At 41.3% G+C, this 21569-nt stretch overlaps 1 protein-coding gene across 1 annotated transcript; it reads left to right on the top strand.

Moving 5' to 3' along the window:
* Positions 1 to 74: 74 nt before the first annotated feature.
* LOC109422801 (BTB/POZ domain-containing protein KCTD5) lies at positions 75 to 19624 on the top strand. Its single transcript, XM_019697682.3, has 4 exons — positions 75 to 662; positions 727 to 915; positions 17500 to 17565; positions 17634 to 19624. Exons 1-4 carry the CDS (start codon positions 420 to 422, stop codon positions 17826 to 17828), a joined length of 693 nt encoding a protein of 230 aa, XP_019553227.2. The 5' UTR covers positions 75 to 419; the 3' UTR covers positions 17829 to 19624.
* Positions 19625 to 21569: the final 1945 nt, after the last annotated feature.

Genomic DNA, 21569 nt, shown 5'->3' with positions numbered 1-21569 from the left:
GAAAAGTCGGGGCTCTGGCAAAAATGATCCATGATTGGGTATCTTCAATTGACCGTGTACAAACGGTCCGTCAGATCTGTTGTCATCTTTCTCCAAGCCCAACAAAACCAGCAAAAAAGACTTTGCAAGGAAAACTCAAAATATTTTCCAGTTTTATTTCCATGTTGCTCATTAATAATTAGAGAAAAGTGGTGTAAAAGTGAACATTTACATTGCGTGATATTGGCTCCCACGGGTCCTGCAAAAGTTTGCGCTGAAAACAAAGTGGAACCAGCCAGCGAAAGGAAAGTTTACTGCTGCATCATCTCATCCGCTCGCAAGAAGCAGTGAAGTCGAAAGAAAACATCCTGACAACAAACCACCACCGAGCGATTCCAAACCCGGAGATAAAGCTGGAACGGTCCGGTCTAGTGCAGCAAATGGCCACGGTTAATCTGAACGGCCAATACCGTGACGGCGGTGGCGGTGGTCCGTCTTCGTCATCGTCGGCTACGGCAGCAGCCGCATCATCACAGTACCCCATCCAGGGCAAGAAGGACCAGTGGATCAAGCTGAACGTCGGCGGAACCTGCTTTCTGACTACCAAAACCACACTGTCCCGGGATCCAAATTCGTTCCTGTCGCGCCTTATCCAGGAGGACAGCGATCTCATTTCGGATCGGGTAAGTAAATTTTCTGCTGACATTGTGATACAAAAATTGATTGATTTCCCTAAATGTTTGCCAGGATGAAACCGGGGCCTATCTGATCGATCGCGATCCACGATACTTTGCGCCTGTGTTGAATTACCTGCGGCATGGTAAGCTGGTGCTGGATGACGGACTGTCCGAGGAAGGTGTCCTCGAGGAAGCCGAGTTCTACAATGTGACGCATCTAATCGGGCTGCTAAAGGACAGCATTGCACGGAGAGAACAGGTAATTGTGGAAAACGATAACGATGGGCGTAGGAAAATAGGGGCCGGCCCGTCAGGGTTTGGCGTCGTCTTACATTTGGTGCATAGGTGAATGTTTTTTGATCGTAGTCTCTTCAGATGGGCATAGTAGGCAAGACTTCCACTGATGATACCCTATCTTGTAGATCTTGTAGATACCAGTAACTGCTTCTGGGATTCCTCCAGGAATTTCTTCAAGGATTTCTCCTTGAATTCCATGATGTTTTTTTTTTCTGAAATTTCTTGAGAGATTTCTCCAGGAACTTCTTTAAGGATTCCTCCAAGAACTCTTAAGGAATTCCTCCATGGATTCTTCGGGGATTTATTTTATATTTTTTTGAATTATGTACTCGAGAAATTGCTTTTCCTAGAAACCTTTGTGAAATTTCACTTGGAATTGCTAGAGATTTTTCCAGAAACCCCATCGAGAATTTCTTCTTAGATTCCTTCAGGGATTTGTCCAGGAACTCCTTCATGAATTTCACAAAGAACTTCGTTAGGACTTCAGGAGATTCTCCAGGAACTTTTTCATGAATTTCTCAAAGAACTTTGTTATGAATTTCTGAAGGAACTTCTTCAGGGACTTTTCCAAAAATCCTTTCAAAGATTTATTCTAGGATTTCTTCAGGAACTTTTTAGGGATTCCTTCAGGAATTTCCCATATAATTCTTTGTGGGATTTTTTCTTCATAAACTTCTTCAGAGATTCCACCAGGAATAATTTCAATGATTTCTCCAGGGATTCTTCGGGAACTTCTCTAGGAATTATTTTTTAAATTCCTCCAAGAACTTCTTCAGGAATTTCTCTGGGTATCATTGAGGGATTTTTCCTGGAATTTCTAGAGATGTTTCCCCAGGAACTTCATCAGAGACTTCTCCATGAACTCCTTAAGGAATTTCTTCTCAAATTCCTTCAGGGATTTTTCCTTGAACGCCTTCAGAGAAACCTCCAGGAATTCCTTCATGGATTTCTCTATAGGAATTCTTCCAGGAACGCTTAAAAGATTCCTCCAAGAATTCCTGCAGCGATTTCCTCTTGGATTTGTTGTGGACTTTTTCCTGGTATTCCTTGAGAAGTTTCTTTCTAAACTCTTTCAGGGATTCCTAAACAAACTTCTTTAGTGATTTATCCAGAAATTATTCCAGGGATTCTTCGGGGGTTCTCCTACGATTTTTTTTTGTCTTATTATCGGGATTTTTCACTCGAGACTAGCGCATCTCGGGACCTACGCTTAACTACCCTTCCAAAGGAAGACTCACGTTTTGTGAGTTTGTCGGGAGCGTGATTCTCGAATTCATTTAGAAATTTCTCCAGAGATTTTTTTCTGGATTTTTTTGAGGAATTTATTCTTTTAGGATTCCTCCATGCAGGTACTCCTTCAGGGAGTTGTTTTCAAATTCTCTCGGAGATTTCTCCGCGAACTCCTTCATAATTTTCTATAGGGATTCCTTGAGCGACTCTTGAAGAGCTTCTTTAAGGATTTTACCTGAAGCTCCTTCAAGAATTTCTCTTGGAATCCCTAGAGCTATTCCGCCTATAGTTCCTTGATGGATTTTTCTGGAATTTCTTCCAGGATCTCTCTCTCTCTCTCTTTCTCTTTTTGGCGTAACGTCCTCATTGGGACAAAGCCTGCTTCTCAGCTTAGTGTTCTATGAGCACTTCCACAGTTATTAACTGAGAGCTTCCTCTGCCAATGACCATTTTGCATGCGTATATCGTGTGGCAGGCACGAAGATACTCTATGCCCAAGGAAGTCAAGGAAATTTCCTTTACGAAAAGATCCTGGACCGACCGGGAATCGAACCCGTCACCCTCAGCATGGTCATGCTGAATACCCGTGCGTTTACCGCCTCGGCTATATGGGCCCTGATCCTGGATGTTATTCCTGGATTCTTCCAGGAAAGATTCCTGGATTCTTCCAGGAAAGATTCCTGGATTCTTCCAGGATAGATTTCTGGAGGATTCCAGGAACGCCTTCAGGGCGACTTCTTCTTGAAATTCTTCATGGATTTTTCCTGGAATTTCTACTTAAATTGCTGGAGAAATTTCTCCTGTATTTGCTGAAAAGATTTTTCCACGAACTCCTGCAGAGATTGCTTTTGGAACTCTTTCAGATAATTTTCCACAAAGTCCTTCGGAGTTTCCTCCAGGAAGTCTTACAGAGATTCATTGGGGATTCTTCCAACAAATTCTTTGGAGATGTCTCTTGAAATTGCTGAAATCTCCGTAAATTTGTTCAAAGATTTCTACAGGAAATCCTTTAGAATTTTTTTCTAGATTTCTTTCAGAGATTACTCCAGGAACTTCTTCGGGGATTTCTCCTGAAACTCTTTCAGTGATTTCTCCAGGAACTCTTTCAGGATTTTCACCAGGATCTCCTTCAGGGATTTCTCAACAAACTCGTTTAGGTTTTTTTTCAGAAATTTCTTCAGAGATTCCTCCAGGGTTTGTCAGGAATTAACCCTCGAGCGATCGCGCTGTACAATACGTTGAAAAAATCTCGCTTTTTGTACTCAGCATTAGCGTGGTGCTGGCCAACCGCGCGAGTTACGAATTTTTAGAACTTCTTCTGAGGTTCATTCACGAGTTTCTTCAGGGATTTTTAAAAGCTCCGACAAGGACTCCTGGACTGTTTGGTCGACATTCCACATTCGAAATCGACATTGTTGGCCATATTCGGGCCCAAACATGGAATTCCCGTTTATACCGCCAGTAGGCTACAACGTTGGGCGTTGGCTGGACGTCGAAATACCAGAAGAATGTCCTCCAGATGCTCTACAAAGTATATCTCGGCGGCGAAACGATGAGAGCAGTTTCCCGCACAGCTCGTTCGCACTTGTAAGGGATGTCTGCCAAAACCAACCAGAGCATAATTGGAATCTTGGCCGGTACCTCAAAAACCCTGGTATCGTCAAATCAACACTTGCAACGTTGAAAATTCATCAACGAATCTTCGTACGCCAACGGTCGTCAGTTCATCAGAGAGCAATTCGAACACTACTGTGAAAACAACGGTATTCTTCACCTGAAAACGTTTCCATTCCACCCACAGTTCAACGGACTGACGGAAAAGTTCGTCGACACCTTTAACCCTCGAGCGATCGCGCTGTTGTATTTTGTACAACACGTTAAAAAATATCGGTTTTGTACTCAGCATTAGTGTGGTGCTGACGCAGGTAGCCAACCGCGCAAGTTACGGAAGGTTAACTGAACTCTCAAGAAAAGTCCTCAAGTGAAGTCCTTTATCGAGTTACTACTTGGTCCCATCGGACATCGCTAGACCTGCTCAAACCTCCAACATCGTTTCACACAATGGAACAAAGTAAGCAAGACAGCCAATATAGGTAACCGCAAATATGAAACTAGGACCATCATCTACAATCTACAGGACCTGGTTTAGACCAAGATCTTCAAAAACAACAGTTGAAGTTGAGAAGCAGGTCAGATGCTTGAGCCCACCATGTCAAGGCCCACCAAGAACAGCTGAACAGCAAACGTATCGACAATGATTTTTTATAAGGGCCTAACTGATTTGATCGACTCACTTGAAGTGCAAATTTTCGGTAATACCAATCCGTGTGGTCAAATTATGAAATTCAAATAACTCAACGTACATATGTACAGATGGGTAAATTATTTGTTAAATTGGGAAAAAATCCACAGCTCAGGTGAGATTTGAACTCACGACCCTTATTTATTATATATTTATAAGGGTCGTGAGTTCAAATCTCACCTGAGCAGTGGATTTTTCCCAATTTAACAAATAATTTACCCATCTGTACATATGTACGTTGAGTTATTTGAATTTTATGATTTGATCGAGTTCTCTTCGTCGACTCTCTCTTTCGCTAATAACTTGATCAAAACAAACAAATCATTATTCTTTTTGTTTCTATAGCAAGATATAGTCGTCTTCTTCGCATTTCGACCAAAAAATCGTTGGAAAACTTAATATACATTCTGTAATAACACAAAGAGAGGATCGATGAAGAGAATTTTATTTTTTTTAGTTAGGCCCTAATGAAAAATCAGTGTCGGTTTATATTTAGCTCGCTACTCTTCGCGAAAACGAAAGCTGCCTGTGAAGTGTGCCCCGCTGCATCTTTACTAAAAAGGGAGGTGTTGGGAGGACTACACTGACCGGAGTCAGAACGCAGCCGATGTCTTGCGATGACTCATCATCTGACCAGGGGTGCCAGATTCCCCAAGAAATTGTGAAGGGATTTCGGAGGTATTCTGATTTTAGACAAATTGAGCTGGAAATGCTTAAACATTTAATTATTATCTTCATTCCTGTTTGGATTCCACAAGGACTTTTTTTTGTTATCCAGAAGTCTGGAATCCCTTCAATAGTTTCTTCTGGGATTCATCCAGTTTTTTGTGATTCCTCATTGAGCTTCCCAATAATTTACTCAGTTCACCAGGAAGTCCTCCTAAGCTTTGCAAGAATTACCCAAGTAACAACGACAGCTGAATAGCAGCTTGTCCAGCCAAAAGAAATTAAATTAAGCTTAGGAGCGGCTTATTCATCTGCTGTACAGCAACAATGTTTGTTGGGTAGTCTAAGTAATCTTCAGACATTACTCCAGGAGTACCTCGGAAATTGCTTCCGAAGTTTCCAGGTCATTTTCTCCAAGAATTTTCGAGAATTTCTCCAGGAGTTTGCGGGAATCCCTCCATGGCTTCCCCGCGAATCCCATGGAAACTCCTTAAGAAGCTTTTGAATTGCTGCATTTGTAGTATAATTTATACAGGGTTAGCCAGGGAATTTCTCCATGATTTTACTGGAAATAACTGCATCAATTATCCATTATCGGGTTCTCTTAGGTTAGGATTCCGCTCGAATATTTCCTGGTTTTTCCCGAAATTCCTCAAGAAGTATCTTGAATTTATTTCCAAGAGTTCCAGAAAAAATCCTAAAAAAAATCTACAAAAAAGGAATCTTCAAAAAATCCTCGAGAATTCATCCTGGAGTTCCTTGGAAATTCTTCCAATAGTTCCTCGGAAATTCCTTTAGAAGATAATCAGGAATTCCTCCAGTAGTTCCTTGGGAATTGCTCCAGGAGACCCTCAGAAATTCCTTGTAGAGATTTCCGGGAATAACTACAAGAGATCGACGGGAATTTCATTAGCAGTTTTTTGAAAATTTCTGCAGGACTTCATTGGGAATTTCTTCAGGAGTTTCTCGGGAATTTCTCCAGAAGTTCCTCGGGAATTCCTCCAGAAAATACTCGGGAATTTCTCTGAGAAATCTTTGGGAATTCCTTTATCAGTTCTTCAGAAATTCCTGCAGGAGTTTCCAGGCAATTTCTGCAGAAGTCGCCGTAAGTGTATCTTGAAGCTTCCAGGAAATTCCTTAATCAGAATTTCTCTAGGAATTTCCCAGGAATCCCTCAATGGATTCCCCACGAATACCACGGGATTTCCTGAAGAAGCAACGGAAGAATTCTTGCAGTAATTGTGGTAGAATCTCTCCAGGATTTCCCAGGCAATTTCTCAATGATTTTTTTTAAAATAATTACATAGATTATCCGGAAATTGTATCCAGAGTTTTCACGAAATTTACTTCAAAAGCCTACCAAGAACTCCAGCAATAATGCATGGCTCCTCGGATTTATTTCCAAAAGTTCCACCAAAAATGCGGGAATTCCTCTAGAAGATACTCGGGAGTATATACTGTAGTTCCTAGGAAATTCCTCAGAGTATTTCGGGAATTCTTCTAGAAGAATCTCAGGAATTCTTTTAGAAGTTCTTCGGGAATTCTTCCAGGAGTGTTACGGGAACTCTTCCAAAAGTTTCTCAGGAATTCCTCGTAGAGATCGCCGAAAATTCCTACAGGTGATCCTCGTAGATTCTTCAAGCAGTTCCTCGGGAATTCCTGCAGGACTTCCTCGGGAATTCTTCCAGAAGTTCCTCAGAAATTCCTCCAGGAGCTTCTCGGACATTCCTTCTGGAGTTCTTCGGGAATTCCTCTAGGATCCTTAAGAATTCCTCTAAGAGATCCTCAGAAATTCCTCCATCAGTAACTGCTCAGAATTGTTCTTCAGGAATTCCTGCACGTTTCCACGCAATTTCTATAGAAATCCCTGAGAGTTTATCTTGGAGCAACCAGGAAATTGCTTATTATTTTTTTTATTCCTTGTTGGGTATCTAAGTCACTACAACCAGTTATTAGATCTATTCTGACAAGAGATCCTCAGAAATTCCTCCAACAGTAACTGCTCAGAATTGTTCTTCAGGAATTCCTGCACGTTTCCACGCAATTTCTATAGAAATCCCTGAGAGTTTATCTTGGAGCAACCAGGAAATTGCTTCAGGAGTTTCATGGAAATTTCTCCACGAGTCCTCGAGAGTTTTCTCAGGAATTTCCCGGGAAATTCCATCCTGAAATTCCATGAAATTTACTTAGAAGGTCACCAAGTACTCCTCCTGCAATAACGCATGATTCTCTCCAGGTTTTCCCAAGTATTTTTCATATTTTTTTCTCGATATCTCCTGAAGAAGTTCCTCGTATTTATTCCCACAAGTCCACAAAGAAATCCGAAAATTCCTCCTGGATATCCCCGGAAATAGCTCCAGAAGATCTTCGAGAATTCGCCCTGGAGTTTATCGGGAATTCCTCCAGGAGTTCCTCGCGAATTCCTCCAGGAGTTCCTCGGAATTTCCTCCAGGAGATCCTCGGGTAATTCTCCAGAAGATACTTGGGAATTTCTCCTGAAGATCGTCGGGAGTTCCTCCAGGAGTTCCTCAGCACATCCTCCAGAAATTATACGGGAACTGCACCAAAAGTCTCTCGACAATTCCTACATAAGTTTCCCAAAAAAACCCCCCAGGAGTTCCTCACTAATTTCTTCAGGAGATCTTGGAGGTATCGATACCTAGATTGGAATTTCCGGACCTTCAGGGCTTCATGTGTACTGACTCCAAAACGGTTCTCGCATGGATCAATTCTGACCATCCTCTTTAACGCCAGGTCAAACCTGTAGAATCGGAGAAATCCCATCCAAGTCGAATGCTGAGGAGTGGATGTGGATCTCCACGAAGCAAAATGCCGCCGGCGAATCTACAAAGCGGGGGAAAGGACCCAGTTTTGACCCGGACAGCCGTTGGTTCACGGAGCCGCAATTCCTAAAGCATGCACAGGAATCTTTGCCGATACAGCCTACTAGCATTGAAACCCTGGAGAAGCAGAAACCATGTCTAGGGCAGCACGTTCGACCCCAAAACTACCTGGTACATTGGAGTCGCTTTTCGAAGTTTTAGAGCAGTGATCACCAAACTGCGGCCCGCGGGCCGCATGCGGCCCTCGAGACGGTTTTGTGCGGCCCGCGAACTGATTTTGAAATAAACTAGAATATGGCCCGCTGGCGGGTTTTATGATGGCAATCAGAAATTTTGCCTTATCTTTGAATTTGCACGAGAATGACTATAAACTACTAAACAACTGTATGATTGGTGGAGATTTTTTCAACAGAAGTATTTATAAACTTTTGAACTTTTCTTAGTTAGTATAGTCAACTCTGAATGAATAAGGCCTTCAAAGTTCGCGGCAGCAATGGCCTTTCTCAAAATACTGATTTTTGCTTACTTTATGTACTAAGTAATTTTATCTGATCTTAACAATTTTGAAAGGATATTTAAAAGTTTTCCGAACTACAGATTACTTCAATATTCCGAGATATATTATAAATTGTTCCTAATATTGATATGTTTTCCAATATACTGAATTTTGTTCTCAAAATATTCAAAATTATAATTATCCCAGAAGTTTAGACAATTTTAAAATATTGATCAAATTATCTCCATTTGAAGCGGCTACATTTCTCTACTCAGTTTTGTTGAGAATATTGTACTCTTCTCCCAAACTTTGAAGATAAATTTTACAGGGGCTCTATATTAGACATAAGATGTCTGGCAGAATTCGTCAAGAATACACTGTTCAATATAAAAAAGAATTGATTTTATTTCTGTCGTCATTTTTTTTTATATCCAATATACTTTTGGAACGGATTTTAAACATATTTTTTGTAAATTTTTTCCATTTTTTTTAATCAATGATACAGTTAGCAATTCTTTCGCAAATGTGTTCAAAAAACAATGCCCGAATTTATACTTGCTATTACTTCTAAATTTAGGTATTTCTAAAGTTATTATCTGTATCCCACTAAATATGTCAGGGATTCTGCAAGATACTTCTCTAGCAATACTTTCAGACATTTCTGCAAATTGTTGCAAAAACATACTTAAGAAATCTATTATTGAATTTTCTCAAAATCATACAATTATTTTGTGAAAAAAATTATTCTAAAATCGGTCTAAATTTCCTCTGGATTTTTCTCTTTCTTTCCTGGAGCTGTCTGGGAGAGTTTTCTCAACATTCTATTTGGAACTCTATCAGACGTTACTTCAGGACTTTAATTGGAAATTCCTCTATCATTTCTTGCAAAATAGTCTTCCATAAATCGGCTATAAATAATTCTCAAAGATTATGTCTGCATGTTTACAGAGCAGTCTTAATTGGCTTCCTAAGAAATTCCGCAAAAAAATAAATCAAAAATCTTCCTAACATTTTCCTTATCAAAATTTTTGGAAATTCTTCCAAAAATTTGAAGCACAGATTCCTTCAGAAATATCTCATTATCCACATCGCGAAAAAATCTCAAATAATTTTATGGTGAATCCTGTAAATTGCTGATAATATATTCTTGAATCACTAGCGGCCCGCAGTCTTTTTCTTATATTCAATTTTGGCCCGCGAAGACGGTAGGGCTGAGGATCACTGTTTTAGAGGCTTTGGCGCGCCATTGCCTATATTTATCGTCTGGTTGGAAACTTTCATAGAAAACAATTAGGACTAATTCCGAATCGAGGTCATCTCATGCTGGAGAAGTTGATAATAGCTCAGAACTCTGGGGCGTCTCGTGACCCGTAAAGCTGACTGTGCACTTGAAAAGTTTTCACATGGGACTGTAGTATGAATGGAAAACAGCAGGAACCTGAACTCCGCTAGACACTCCGCTAGACAAGCGAATCTATCGACGATTTCGTCGAGAAAACTGCCTTGTTGTTTCAATTGATGAAACAGAGGGTTTTCTACCGCCATCAGTTGAGGCCTCTTTAGTCTTTGCTCGCTCATTGTAACTGAAGATAGGTTCTTATTCTTTTGAGGTGGAAAAACTCCTTCCAACGGCATCACTTGTAGACGTAAGTGTTTTTATCAGATGAATAAGCAGATACGTTTCTGAGAAGACGTCTTCCAAATTGTTCTTAGTAAGCACCTTAGCTATCTCTGCGACTTTTTTCGTGTAAAACATTCTCAGCTCATTGGTCAGCTGGACTTAATCAAAATTTCGGAAGCGAGAGTAGACATTGCCCACCAATTGGGTTTTTAAATTAAGAAAAATGTATAGATTTTTTGATTCTATACGAAAGAGCACCTTTTTCTGAGCCACTATGATTTTTTTCAGATTTTTAGAACTTTATTTTGGTACTCAAAATTAATTTCAAAGAGATTTTTTGAAATCACCTTTTGACAGCTGGGTAACTGTTTGACAGCTCCATCCAGTACAAAATGCGACGAGGGGTGATTCGACAAATCGCTCCCATACAAACTTCAAATTGATTTTTAAATAGGTTCCCGGGCACCAAAATTCATGAAAATTTGGATTTCGGCTCAGTTTTGCATGCAGATTCAGAATATGGAATTATCTCAACACCGCTAAAGAAGCCAATTGTTAAGGGATTTTTTCGGAATAACTTTTGAACTTTGAAGAATCCATTCAGAAGTGGATAACTGGCACTGAAGAAGTGAAACACCCATTGCACAATTATGGGTCACTCTGTAACTCTGTAACTTAGACGATTCGAGATGTGGTACAAGCTTTTCCTCAATCGACCGCCTGGCAAACGAATTGCTGGAGTAGATTGTCTACGATATCGCGCTCCATTTTCCTTTGAATGTTGCTAGAAAATGAAACCGTACGCGACGTGCAACTACATAAGTGACCCGTTTTTGTCAGCCCCTTTTTAAAACATATTTTTTGCTTCCCTCGAAAACCTAAGCAAGTTTTCAAACTTTTTATTCCCCTATATTCTGCATCTCAGCTGTAGTTTGATGATAAACATGAATGAATTGATTAAAATTTGACCGTAAGATAACGAGAGCAAAAAATTTTGTCGCAAAATGGGGCTGACAAAATCGGGTCCTTACTGTAGTAGTGAATGAAAATGCCACCCATTCAGGTCCACCCAAAGGCATGCACGCATGCCGAAAGAATGGATGGGCGGCCTCCGTTGAATACTCCATTGCACGGTGACGTCATCAAGAAATCGCTCTCTTTCTCTCCAACGGAAAATTAGAAAACAACAGGACCAACACCTGTCAAATTTGACAGGTACTGGTCCTGTTGTTTTCAAACTCTCTGAAAGAAACGAAAGAGATAGAATTTCGCCGTGAGGTGGTCTATGGTACAAGTTCTCTCGCTTTGCTCTTTCGCCTCGCTCTCTTGCTGAAGCATAGCTCAAATGCGACGTTGCCAAGCTTAGCAGCTTCCCCGCGAGCGCAAGCTTGCACTCCAAAAATTCTTCACGTCCGATTGACGTGAAAAATCACGTAACCTCCCAATTTTGTTGTTTACAACCAATTCACATGACTCATGTGAACTTTACTTAGAGTCATGTAACTTTGACGTTGAATTCAGGTCAAAGTTACATGATTTTCCGATCTGAAAAAAAGAGTGGCTCTTCAAAGTGAGTGGACAAGATGGCGTCAACGAGAGCGTTTGTCAGTTAGTCCATCAGCAAGTAAACAACATTGTTTTTATCTACCAGCTAAACATACAAGGGTAAGTTATAAATCGATTCAATTGAATGATAACTACTTTTTATCTCGTTTGGTTTGTATTTTTTAGGAAATTTGTAGTAATAAACTGAACAAGCAACCCATGATGATAATTTTGGCTGCGGTTTCGGTAATAGTTTGGCATCGTCGAAGAAGTTTTGTTAATTGGGACGAGCGCATCAAATTGAATTTAATTATTTAAATACATAAAACGAATTGTAAAACAGTCTCTCCTTTAATGTTTTTAACTTTCCCGGAACATAATCTTTAATTATCACTATTGGAATGAAGCGAGAAGCATTACAGCTTCTGCAGGTTTCACATGAAAATCCGGTAGCATCTACATGAAGTTCAGGTGAACCTAAATCACTCAGCAGTGAGTACCTCCACCTGTGAATCACGTCAATGTTACATGAATAGTGTGGTGGACGAGAACTAGGGTCTGGGACCATTTGGGCAGGAGCACCTATTTTGGGCACTTGCTGCTATAACTCAGTCATTTTTTAACCGATTGTCTTGATTTTTGAGACAGGATCAGATACGCACAATATCTAGCCATGTACAGAAAATCAAGTCAATCGGTTTGAAATTGACTTAGTTATAGAAGCAAGTGCCCAAAATAGGTGCTCCTGCCCAAATGGTCCCAGACCCTACATATGTTTTCAGGTAAATCTGACGTGAAGAATTTTTGGAGTGTGGGGTAAGCAAACAATAGTCCTGTTCAACGACGCAGGTTGAACTTGCTCGAAGTTGCTGCATCTTGCTCTTGCCCATTTCAGGCCAAACATTTCAATAGGTCCTATCTGCATTTGAGAGGCTCTCTTTGTTCACTTTCTCTTTCAATTATTGCAATGTAATCGTACACTTTTCAACTATTTTTGCAGTACAAATCAAAAGACGATTGTTTTGATCATCTTTCAATGCATTGAGACGATCATAATACAAATTAACAGCTGAGATATTAACGAAAGAGAGGGAAACCAAAGAGAGCCTCTCTTCTGCAGATAGGACCTTTAGACATGTTTGGCCTGATTTGTCATCAAACGGGTAAGAGCGGGATGCAGCAACTTCGAGCAAGTTCAACCTACGTCGTTGAACAGGACTAATCTTTCCTTTCCTCCGCCACCGATGAGGCCCACGTCCATTGGAAGAAGTGCACAAAAATTTTACTAATACATTGCCAAAGCAGCACAGAACAGTCGAACACAAGTAAACACAGTTCTTGCATGCATATACAGCGTTCCCGTGTACTTCTGGAAGTGAACTGAGGCGAGAGATTTTTGGCGATGCTGTCACATGGATATTTCGCATGCTTCGGCGTGGAGAACTCTGGCAGCGGCAGGGTGGTGGCATAGTGAGATTAAGTTGGAAAATTTACTTGATTCCCATTGGATACGCACTAGTATTTCATAGTGGTTTGTTCACTTGAAGTTGTGAACATCAAAAGGATCGAATGAGTAGTTTATATCGTTTGTAGCAAAATGTTGACACTATAGTGATTTATTTTAGTTTTTATCAACTGTGTAGTGAACGCAGTGGACCTATGGACGAGACGCCACTGTCAGAACTGCCTCTGGCGCTTGGCTCAAGAAAACGCTTTTGGAAGGGAATCGATCATCAAAACTGGAGAAAACGAGGCGCATCTACAAATTGTCACCGTTTCTGGATGACCATGGCGTGATGCGAATGGATTCTCGGCTCAGCTCTGCTAGATTTGTTGCCTTTGACGTTCAATTTCAAATTATTCTTCCGAAAGATCATCCGCTGACATCCCTTTTCCTGGATTGGTACCACAGGACAGGACTTATCTTCATGGCAACAATGAAACAATCGCCAACGAAGTTAGGTAGCGTTTTCGCGTTCTGTCATTACGAACGCACGTACGAAAGTCCTGTATGCACTGTAAAGTGAAGAAAGCGAAACCATGCGTCCCGCGAATGGCATCGCTACCCGAAGCAAGGTTGAACCCTTTCGTTCGACCTTTTTCGTACGTTGGGTTGCACAATTTCTGCCCGATTATTTATTGTGAAAGTTGGTCGTTTATTAGTGAAGACATGGGTGGCATTGTTTACTTGCTCACTACTTGGGCAGTCTATTTGGAGGTCGCACACTCACTGTCTAAAAACTACTGCAAGAAGGCCATTCGACGGTTTTCGGTACGACAGGGTTCTCCGCTAGAAATCTGGAGTGATAAACGGGACGAATTTCGAAGGCGTCAGCCGCGAGCTCCAATCACAGGTGAAGCAGATGAGCGAGAAGCTTTCAGCGGTGTTCACGAACGCTACGACGAAGTGGATATTCAATCCATGGGTGCACCTTCCACCCCCACATGGGTGGATTCTGGGAGCGACTAGTGTGCTCTGTAAAACTAGCTTTCACTGGACTGTTCATTACCAGGAATCCCGATGACGAAACATTGCTGACACTGATGACTGAAGCTGAAGTACCTAGTCAACACACGTTTATGTCATTGCAGAATAATTATCATGAGGCCCCAAGGAGCGGTTCAGCGTCTTGAACCACAAGTTGAGCGAGCTGAATCCCTGAGAAACAGTTATACCTTGATAAAGGGACTGGTGCATGAGTTCTGGCACTGATGGATTAAGAAGTATTTGCCGACCATCGCCGTCCGTCCGAAGTAGATTAAAGACCGCAAGGATTTGCAAGAAGGTGATGCTGTAGTTGTCGTAGATGAATCTATTAGAAATGGATTGCTTCGTGGACGAGTGCTGTTAGTGGTAAAAGGATGCGACGGACGATTCAGACAAGCCTACGTCAGGACCTCTGCGGTAGTTCTTCGCAGGCTCGCTTCGAAGATTGCAGTATTTTAGATACAGACTGCCTTAATTCTGCAAAGTGACGTAAGCGCTATCTTTTTGAATATATCTATTGAAATAACAACACTGTGGTATGCTTGCTTTATTACTATATTAGGATGCAAGATCTAGTCGTAATCTACCATCTATGGAAGAAAACTTAGAGAACTACCAAGAGTTTGATGCGCTATAACCAGAAATGTGCCAAAATCATTAATATCGCTTACGCCACTTTGCAGAATTACGACAGCAGGGCGGTCGTAACCAAAAGGACTTGGGTAACGCTAGACTGCCGGATTCCTCTGACCAGCATTATGAGTCGGGGGATGTTGGTAGCACTACGCCACTGCTCATCGAAGCAGATGAACTTTGAACAACTTTAACGACTTGACAATCAGCTTGTCAAACAGCAGTGACAGTTTGCCCTAGAGTTATACATTTGTGCAAATCATTCCATCTAAAACCAGTATTCATTACACGAAGAAGGTAGAGTTAAATTGGAGCTAGATCGTACTTTTTTGATTATAAAAAGTGAGGATTAACGTCGGCAGGTAGCTAGACTTGAAGTTCAACCAAAATTGTAAGTCTTTGTTTAATTGAATTAATAGGGTATCAGTTCCCTTATTAAGCATGTGGCTCTTATTTTCATCCTACGAAAAACAAAGGATTGAAGCGCTGTTTGTTTTGTTTCTTGTTTTTGTATTTTTTGTTAGAAGTGAGCATCCATGAAAACAAAAAGAACGGAATCAATCGGTGCCGTAATCGCTCGTTCTTGAATAGGATGAATATGGGAGCGTGAGATTACTGATGGCACATACTCTACTATATTCCAACAAAATAATTTAATAAAATTGAATTACAGCTTTTGAGCTCAAAAAGACGTGCGGAAAAACCCTGGGCTTGGATTATATCTTCCAGGAAGCTTTGATTTCAGGCATGTGGTCGATGGCCTTTGCAGTAATGATTAGAATAGCTGAATGTATAATCAATGGCAAACAATTCTGTAAGAATCAGATCTCCAAGTCATCTGATATAGTTATACTGATCATGACGCTGCATAGTATATCGAACATTTGTCGAAGTCATTTATGTGCCGGGAAAATATAATTCCAAGTTGGAGAGAATATTACAAACTGAGGGAGGGTAATAGGCCCAGTCAGACCCCTGAATGGACAATGTGGGTTAGTTTATGGGAATGCCATTGAAGGTTTGTAATATTCTCCGAGGCTTTCGAAATCCAACAGGGCGCGTCCCCGGGTTGCGTATAGGGGGAAAAGGGAGATTTTTCACATTTGTACTGTAATCAGCCAATGTGGTATTATCTCCTATGGTGTTGTAGTGCGAATGAATGATCTCATTCTATGGGAATTCGAACCTTGTAATGTATTGTTTATCAACTTCAATTTTCTAAGCTTGATAAGGTTTTGAAGACAAACATGAGATGAGAGAATTGCCTAATAGGAAAGTCACATCAGCAAAGCTTTTACATATGCAAATGCTATCCATGGGGTCATGTCTAGCATTTAATATGTATGGCAATGACTGATTCTTACCTAGCAGGGGTACTACAAGACCACGCGGACAATTCGATTAAAGGCTTAATTGGGGATAATATATTTTCCAGAACTGAAGGGACATTTTTTCCGGGGTGACTGGCGAGTCGGAGAGGGTAGAAGTTTCCGTTTGTTTTAATTGACAAAATAAACAATCGGGCGCTTTTTCTTTCTATGATTTGCTTGGTATTTTGTGGATTACTGTTTTTTGGTTTTGGAAGGTATGCGATTCACTATTGAGCCCTAAAATTATTTTGCATCTGAATAGCATTGATATCGTCAAGTCTGCAACAACACCCTAATCCCACACCAAAATACCCTTTTCCTATCCCATGGCGTTTATGTGGTCAGCAAAGACTATTCAGCCATTTCCCCTCCTTATCATCGGCTTTGGACTGACTTGCGCTCTCATTGCCCCACCAAATGCTGCAAAATGAAAATGAAAATGAAAATGAAAAAAGACGTGCGGAAAAACGAGGTTCAAAACTACCCCCCAACAAGAAGTTAAGTCCTATAGCGTCTGTTTTGAATGCGGTGTTCGGTGAAGTTGCAGCTGATAGAGTAGCCTAAAAGTACTAAGGGTCAACCTAGTGCGCTTGAGCTAAAGCTACGGTCGATTGAATTAAAAACATCGTTTTCCCATAGTAATTCCCATACAAACTTTGAAACCCATACAATTTTCAATCAAATGAGCTCACATTTTTGGAAGAAGGCATAGAATGTGGTTACGAATCGAATAAGCAAAAACATAGGTCATAAAGGAAATTTCCTTGACTTCCTTGGGCATAGAGTATCTTCGTGCCTGCCACACGATATACACATGCAAAAATGGTCATTGGCAGAGGTAGCTCTCAGTTAATAACTGTGGAAATGCTCATAGAACACTAAGCTGAGAAGCAGGCTTTGTCCCAGTGAGGACGTTACGCCAAGAAGAGGAATAGGTCATGCTGAATAGCCGTGCGTTTACCGTGCCCATGCTCACTTACTCACTATTAGTATTACTCGATCATCACTTATGGCAAATTTGACGGTCGCCATGTGAAGACGATGGAGGTTCGGTTTACTCAAATCTAATCAAATCTGGTGTTATTTATGCAAGCATCTGAATAATTGAAGACACTAGCACATTATTTTCAAATACAATGGTCAAAAAGCGATGCAGATTATCATTAAATCAAACTTTGAACTTTTCGTAATTGATTATAATTTATTTATTCAGGGGATCACATTTATTCTCAGAATCCTTGAACAGAGGGACTTATGATTTATCGATATAGGAATAAATACATAATCCTGTGTATAATATACACTAGCACATTGCACACAACCGTTCTAATGTCGTTTCTTCGATTTTACAGCGACCAGCAGCGGACAAAAAGCGGGTATACCGTGTTCTGCAGTGCCAGGAAAATGAACTTACACAGGTAAGGACTCCACAATGGAGCGGCGCGTCCAAACAGGTTATACTGAATTCGTCTCTTGTCTCCTCCAGATGGTATCCACCATGTCCGATGGGTGGCGCTTCGAGCAGCTCATCAACATTGGAACCTCGTACAACTATGGTGCCGAGGAGAATGCCGAATTCCTCTGCGTGGTGTCGAAAGAGTGCGCCAACACGCTGATCGGTCGCGAGAACGAATCCAACGACCGGGCAAAGGTGCTACAGCAGAAAGGTTCTCGTATGTAATTCTTTCGGGTAAGGATGTTCAGCGGAGGGAGGAGAATTATTAACTTAACAGAAAATCCTTATACAATGTGTAAACTAGCGACGAGATCAAATGCAGCATTCGACGGCGGGACATTATCAGAAATCGCACCTAGGGCACCCGTTGCTGTTTACTTATAGAACAAAGTTGATTTACATCATCGGTTCAAGCGTTGGGCTTTCGACAGTGGGGGCGATCAGACAGACATAGGTATTTAGGATAACCAATCATATTTCATTTCGGCAGAAGCCTAATCTACTGGTTTGCTGCTCGAAATCAAACATTTTTACAGGGCACGTTTGTATTACTTGTTACACAAAGCTTCTATTCAAATCCATTTTAAAACCACGTTTCTTTCATGTCAAATGCTCCGTAACATTCTTTGCTGCACTGAAACGAATTTTCACTAGCTATTTTGATGGACACTTAAACATTTCGATCACCTTTGCTGTTGTTTGGAGAAGCACAACATTGATCGTTTCGAATAAGATCAAAACTTGCTTTGGGATCTGTATGTCATCAGTTTTTTTTTCATTTCGTGTGGAAAAATATAGTATTTTCCAGTTAAAGTTTCATTGTCATTTTTTTTTTCGTTTTCAGTCGTTGAGATTTGAAATAGAAAAACGTCGAAAACGTTAACATATTGCACTTATCGACCGACCGCCTATTGTAAAGGCAAATGAGGGTATCTTAATCACAATTTCATTTTGTGTACAATCTAATCTAAAGAGAAATGATTGAAATCATCTTCGTAGCTTCTTTCACACTTTTCAATGACAAAATATACTTTCAAGTTTCACAAACTTCAGATTAAGTTTAAACTGAATTAGAGGAAGGCACTAACCTTGGCCGGAACTTCGCTCAGAAGTTCCCGCAAGGCTCACTGTTAGTCTCTTAAGCAGCTTGAAGCAGTTTGAAATGCTTTCGAAACTCAAACTTCTTGAGACGCTACTACAGGTTTGAGGGTAGGTGTTCATCATTAATAGATTAGAAACTCTCAGTTACGAAAATCGATTGACATACCCACAAAATGGCTTCTCAAGGTAAAGAAAGAATGGCTTACCCACCGACCATCCAATCTAAAATGAAATGAAGATCTTTAAACTCGCAATTCATGAACCAAGCTCCTCGATCATTAGTTCCCCTGCAGCAAAACATACAGGCTTCGCTTGGAAACGCACAGGAAATCTTTGCTCCTCATTCTATCCCTTTGTCCGCGACATAAAAAATCACCAAACGAATCATACCGTTTAGTTAACTTTCAACGTGACAGTTGTTTAGCGTAAGAAAACCGAGTTAACCGAAAGAAATGAAGTGCGCCGTTTATGTCCCACGTTGTTCACACATACACCGATAAACTGTGTTCTGCAGACAACTCAATTGCTGGCTATATCTATTACTATTACGTTCATTATAGCATTAACCGATCGACCGATAGATTCAAAAGACTTGCGTTTTAAATGTTATTATCGCAGTAAGTTTCTGTTTTTACGCAACTATGTTAATCACTGAAGCAACATGTCACAGTTTGTAGTGCGAATTGAAGTTTTGTTGATACAATCTATTGAACGAATATAGAACGCTAGCATAACACAGAATGTGCATAAACGAAAATTCATGGAATGGCGTCACATTAATTTGAACACTGAAGATAACTTTGTATGACTAAGAATGATGATGCCCAGCTACGAGGGTCAAACAGTAATTAATGCAGGTCAATGTTGTGGAAACTGGCTGGAGGTAATTTGAACGGAAGAGAAATATAGTTTAATACACATGCTGAAGTTTACCCTAATCGAACGGAACAGAAAAGAATGCCATTTAATCTACTAATTGCTTATAATTTTGAATAATACTGAAGAGAATAAGCTATAGAAGAATGTTTGGCCATGAGAAGCAAAATTGGGTTAATATATTCGGTGAGTTCGTTCCATGCTTGACCAAGATGGCTCTAGTGAAGAAGATTCGAGCACTCTTGTACAGTTGCGTGGTATGGCACAAGGTAACATCACGCGCAGAATATCTTAAACTAAGCCCAAGCGGACCAGGCCGAGCAGCCTTCCACTGAAGTGAAAGTGTACATGAAGATAGTAGAAAGTACCAACAACGAATACCATCAGCACCACCAGCAGATAGTGGCGATTTTTCCTCCGAGCAAGAAGGAGGAGCAGAACGAGAAGTTCCTGCAATTCGAGACGGTTGCACGAAGAGGTGTCCATCATGCTCGAGACCCTTCTCGAGGCTCAAGCCGCACCAACTGCGGCGCAACAAGTGTAACCATCGGCGAACCAAACACCGTTGGACATCCAGCAATCTCTTCCTCGCGCCATTCCCACCTTCGACGGGAGGTCGAGAAATGGGAACGATTCAAGATCATGTTCCGTGATGCAGTCGACCGTACAAACGAAGCACCTCGAAACAAGCTGTACCACCTTGAGAAGGCCCTCGTCGGTGATGCGGCGGGAATCGTAGACGTGAAGACGATTGCCGACGGAAACTACGCCCGCGCCTGGGAGTTACTGGAGGAAAGGTTCGAGAATCAACGGCGAATGAGCGCCATCCATATTGCTGAGCTGCTCGGAGTGTAGAAACTTTCGAAGGAGGATTTCGATTGGGTGCTATCCTTGGTCGAGTTTGCCACTAGTCACGTGGAAAATTTGAAGTTCCTTGACCAAGAGTTTATCGACGTCTCTGAGGTTATTGTCGTTCACCTGATCTACGATAAAGCGAGGAGAACTCCCAAACTACCAAGATACTATACAGTTCCTGAAAGACCGCGTCTCATTTCTGGAGAGAGGCCACGATACGGGTGAAGAGGCCAAGGCACAGCGTACATCGACGAAATCAGCTACGAAGAAGAAGGCGTTTCCCAATACCAACGCAGTGACAGCTCCTCCACAAGCGGATCAGCGGTGCACCATTTGTGATGAAAGCCATGTGACGTACAAGTGCTCAGTGTTCAACGGTTTGAGTGTGAGTGATCGACTGGCTAAATCAAAAGAAAAGAATGTGTGCTACAACTGCTTGAGAAGTGGACGCAGTGAAAATAATTGCTCATCGAAGAAGTCGTTCTTCAAGTGCAACCTCGTCGCAACCTGCGAATGAAAATTCAGCGTATGGAGTTCTAAAATCAACACGACCGGCGGTGTCGGCTGTGAGACAGTAGTCCACCGAGAATCAGCCACATTCCAACAACTCGGTGAACCCAGCGAGCCAGGCGGTATTGCACACTGCCCTTGTCAACGTCATCGACCATCAACAGCGGACACGTGTGTGTTAAGCCCTGCTAGATTGCGGATCTCAGGTCAGTTTTATCTCTCAATCATTTGTCAATACTCTTGGTATTCATGAGGAGGAAGTAAGTGTCCCGATAACAGGCATGGGCAGTGTAAGGTCGACAATCAGGCAAAAATGGAGAATTGGGAACGTCCTCAATGTCTTAGGCTGGCTGATCCATTCTTCCATAAAACTAGCCACGTTGATTTGCTCATTGGAATGGACTGGTTTTATGACATTATGAAACCAAGGTGTTAGGCGATAATCTCCCTAACCTTCACGACTCTAAGCTTGGTTGGTTACTCGAAGGCAAGTTGCTTGAATGTTCTTCCAATTTTGTGCCCTAATTCCTGTGTCGTTCGAGTTGACCCCGTGCAAGAAATAGTGCAGAAATTTTGGGAAGTTGAAGGTGAGTCTCCGGAGGTGGTTTTGTCCAGTGCGGAAGA

The sequence above is a fragment of the Aedes albopictus genome, chromosome 1, assembly GCF_035046485.1.
Source record: "Aedes albopictus strain Foshan chromosome 1, AalbF5, whole genome shotgun sequence".
NCBI classification, from domain to species: Eukaryota; Metazoa; Arthropoda; class Insecta; order Diptera; family Culicidae; genus Aedes; species Aedes albopictus.
The sequence above is the reverse complement of the archived record's forward strand: the minus strand, read 5'-3'. Positions and strand labels throughout refer to the sequence as shown.

Excerpts from the sequence above, each read along its gene's own strand:
- LOC109422801 (XM_019697682.3), top strand. The coding sequence starts at position 420 with ATGGCCACGGTTAATCTGAACGGCCAATACCGTGACGGCGGTGGCGGT. Across the intron at positions 663-726 it reads GCGATCTCATTTCGGATCGG|GATGAAACCGGGGCCTATCT; the intron begins GTAAGTAAATTT and ends AATGTTTGCCAG. Across the intron at positions 916-17,499 it reads GCATTGCACGGAGAGAACAG|CGACCAGCAGCGGACAAAAA; the intron begins GTAATTGTGGAA and ends TCGATTTTACAG.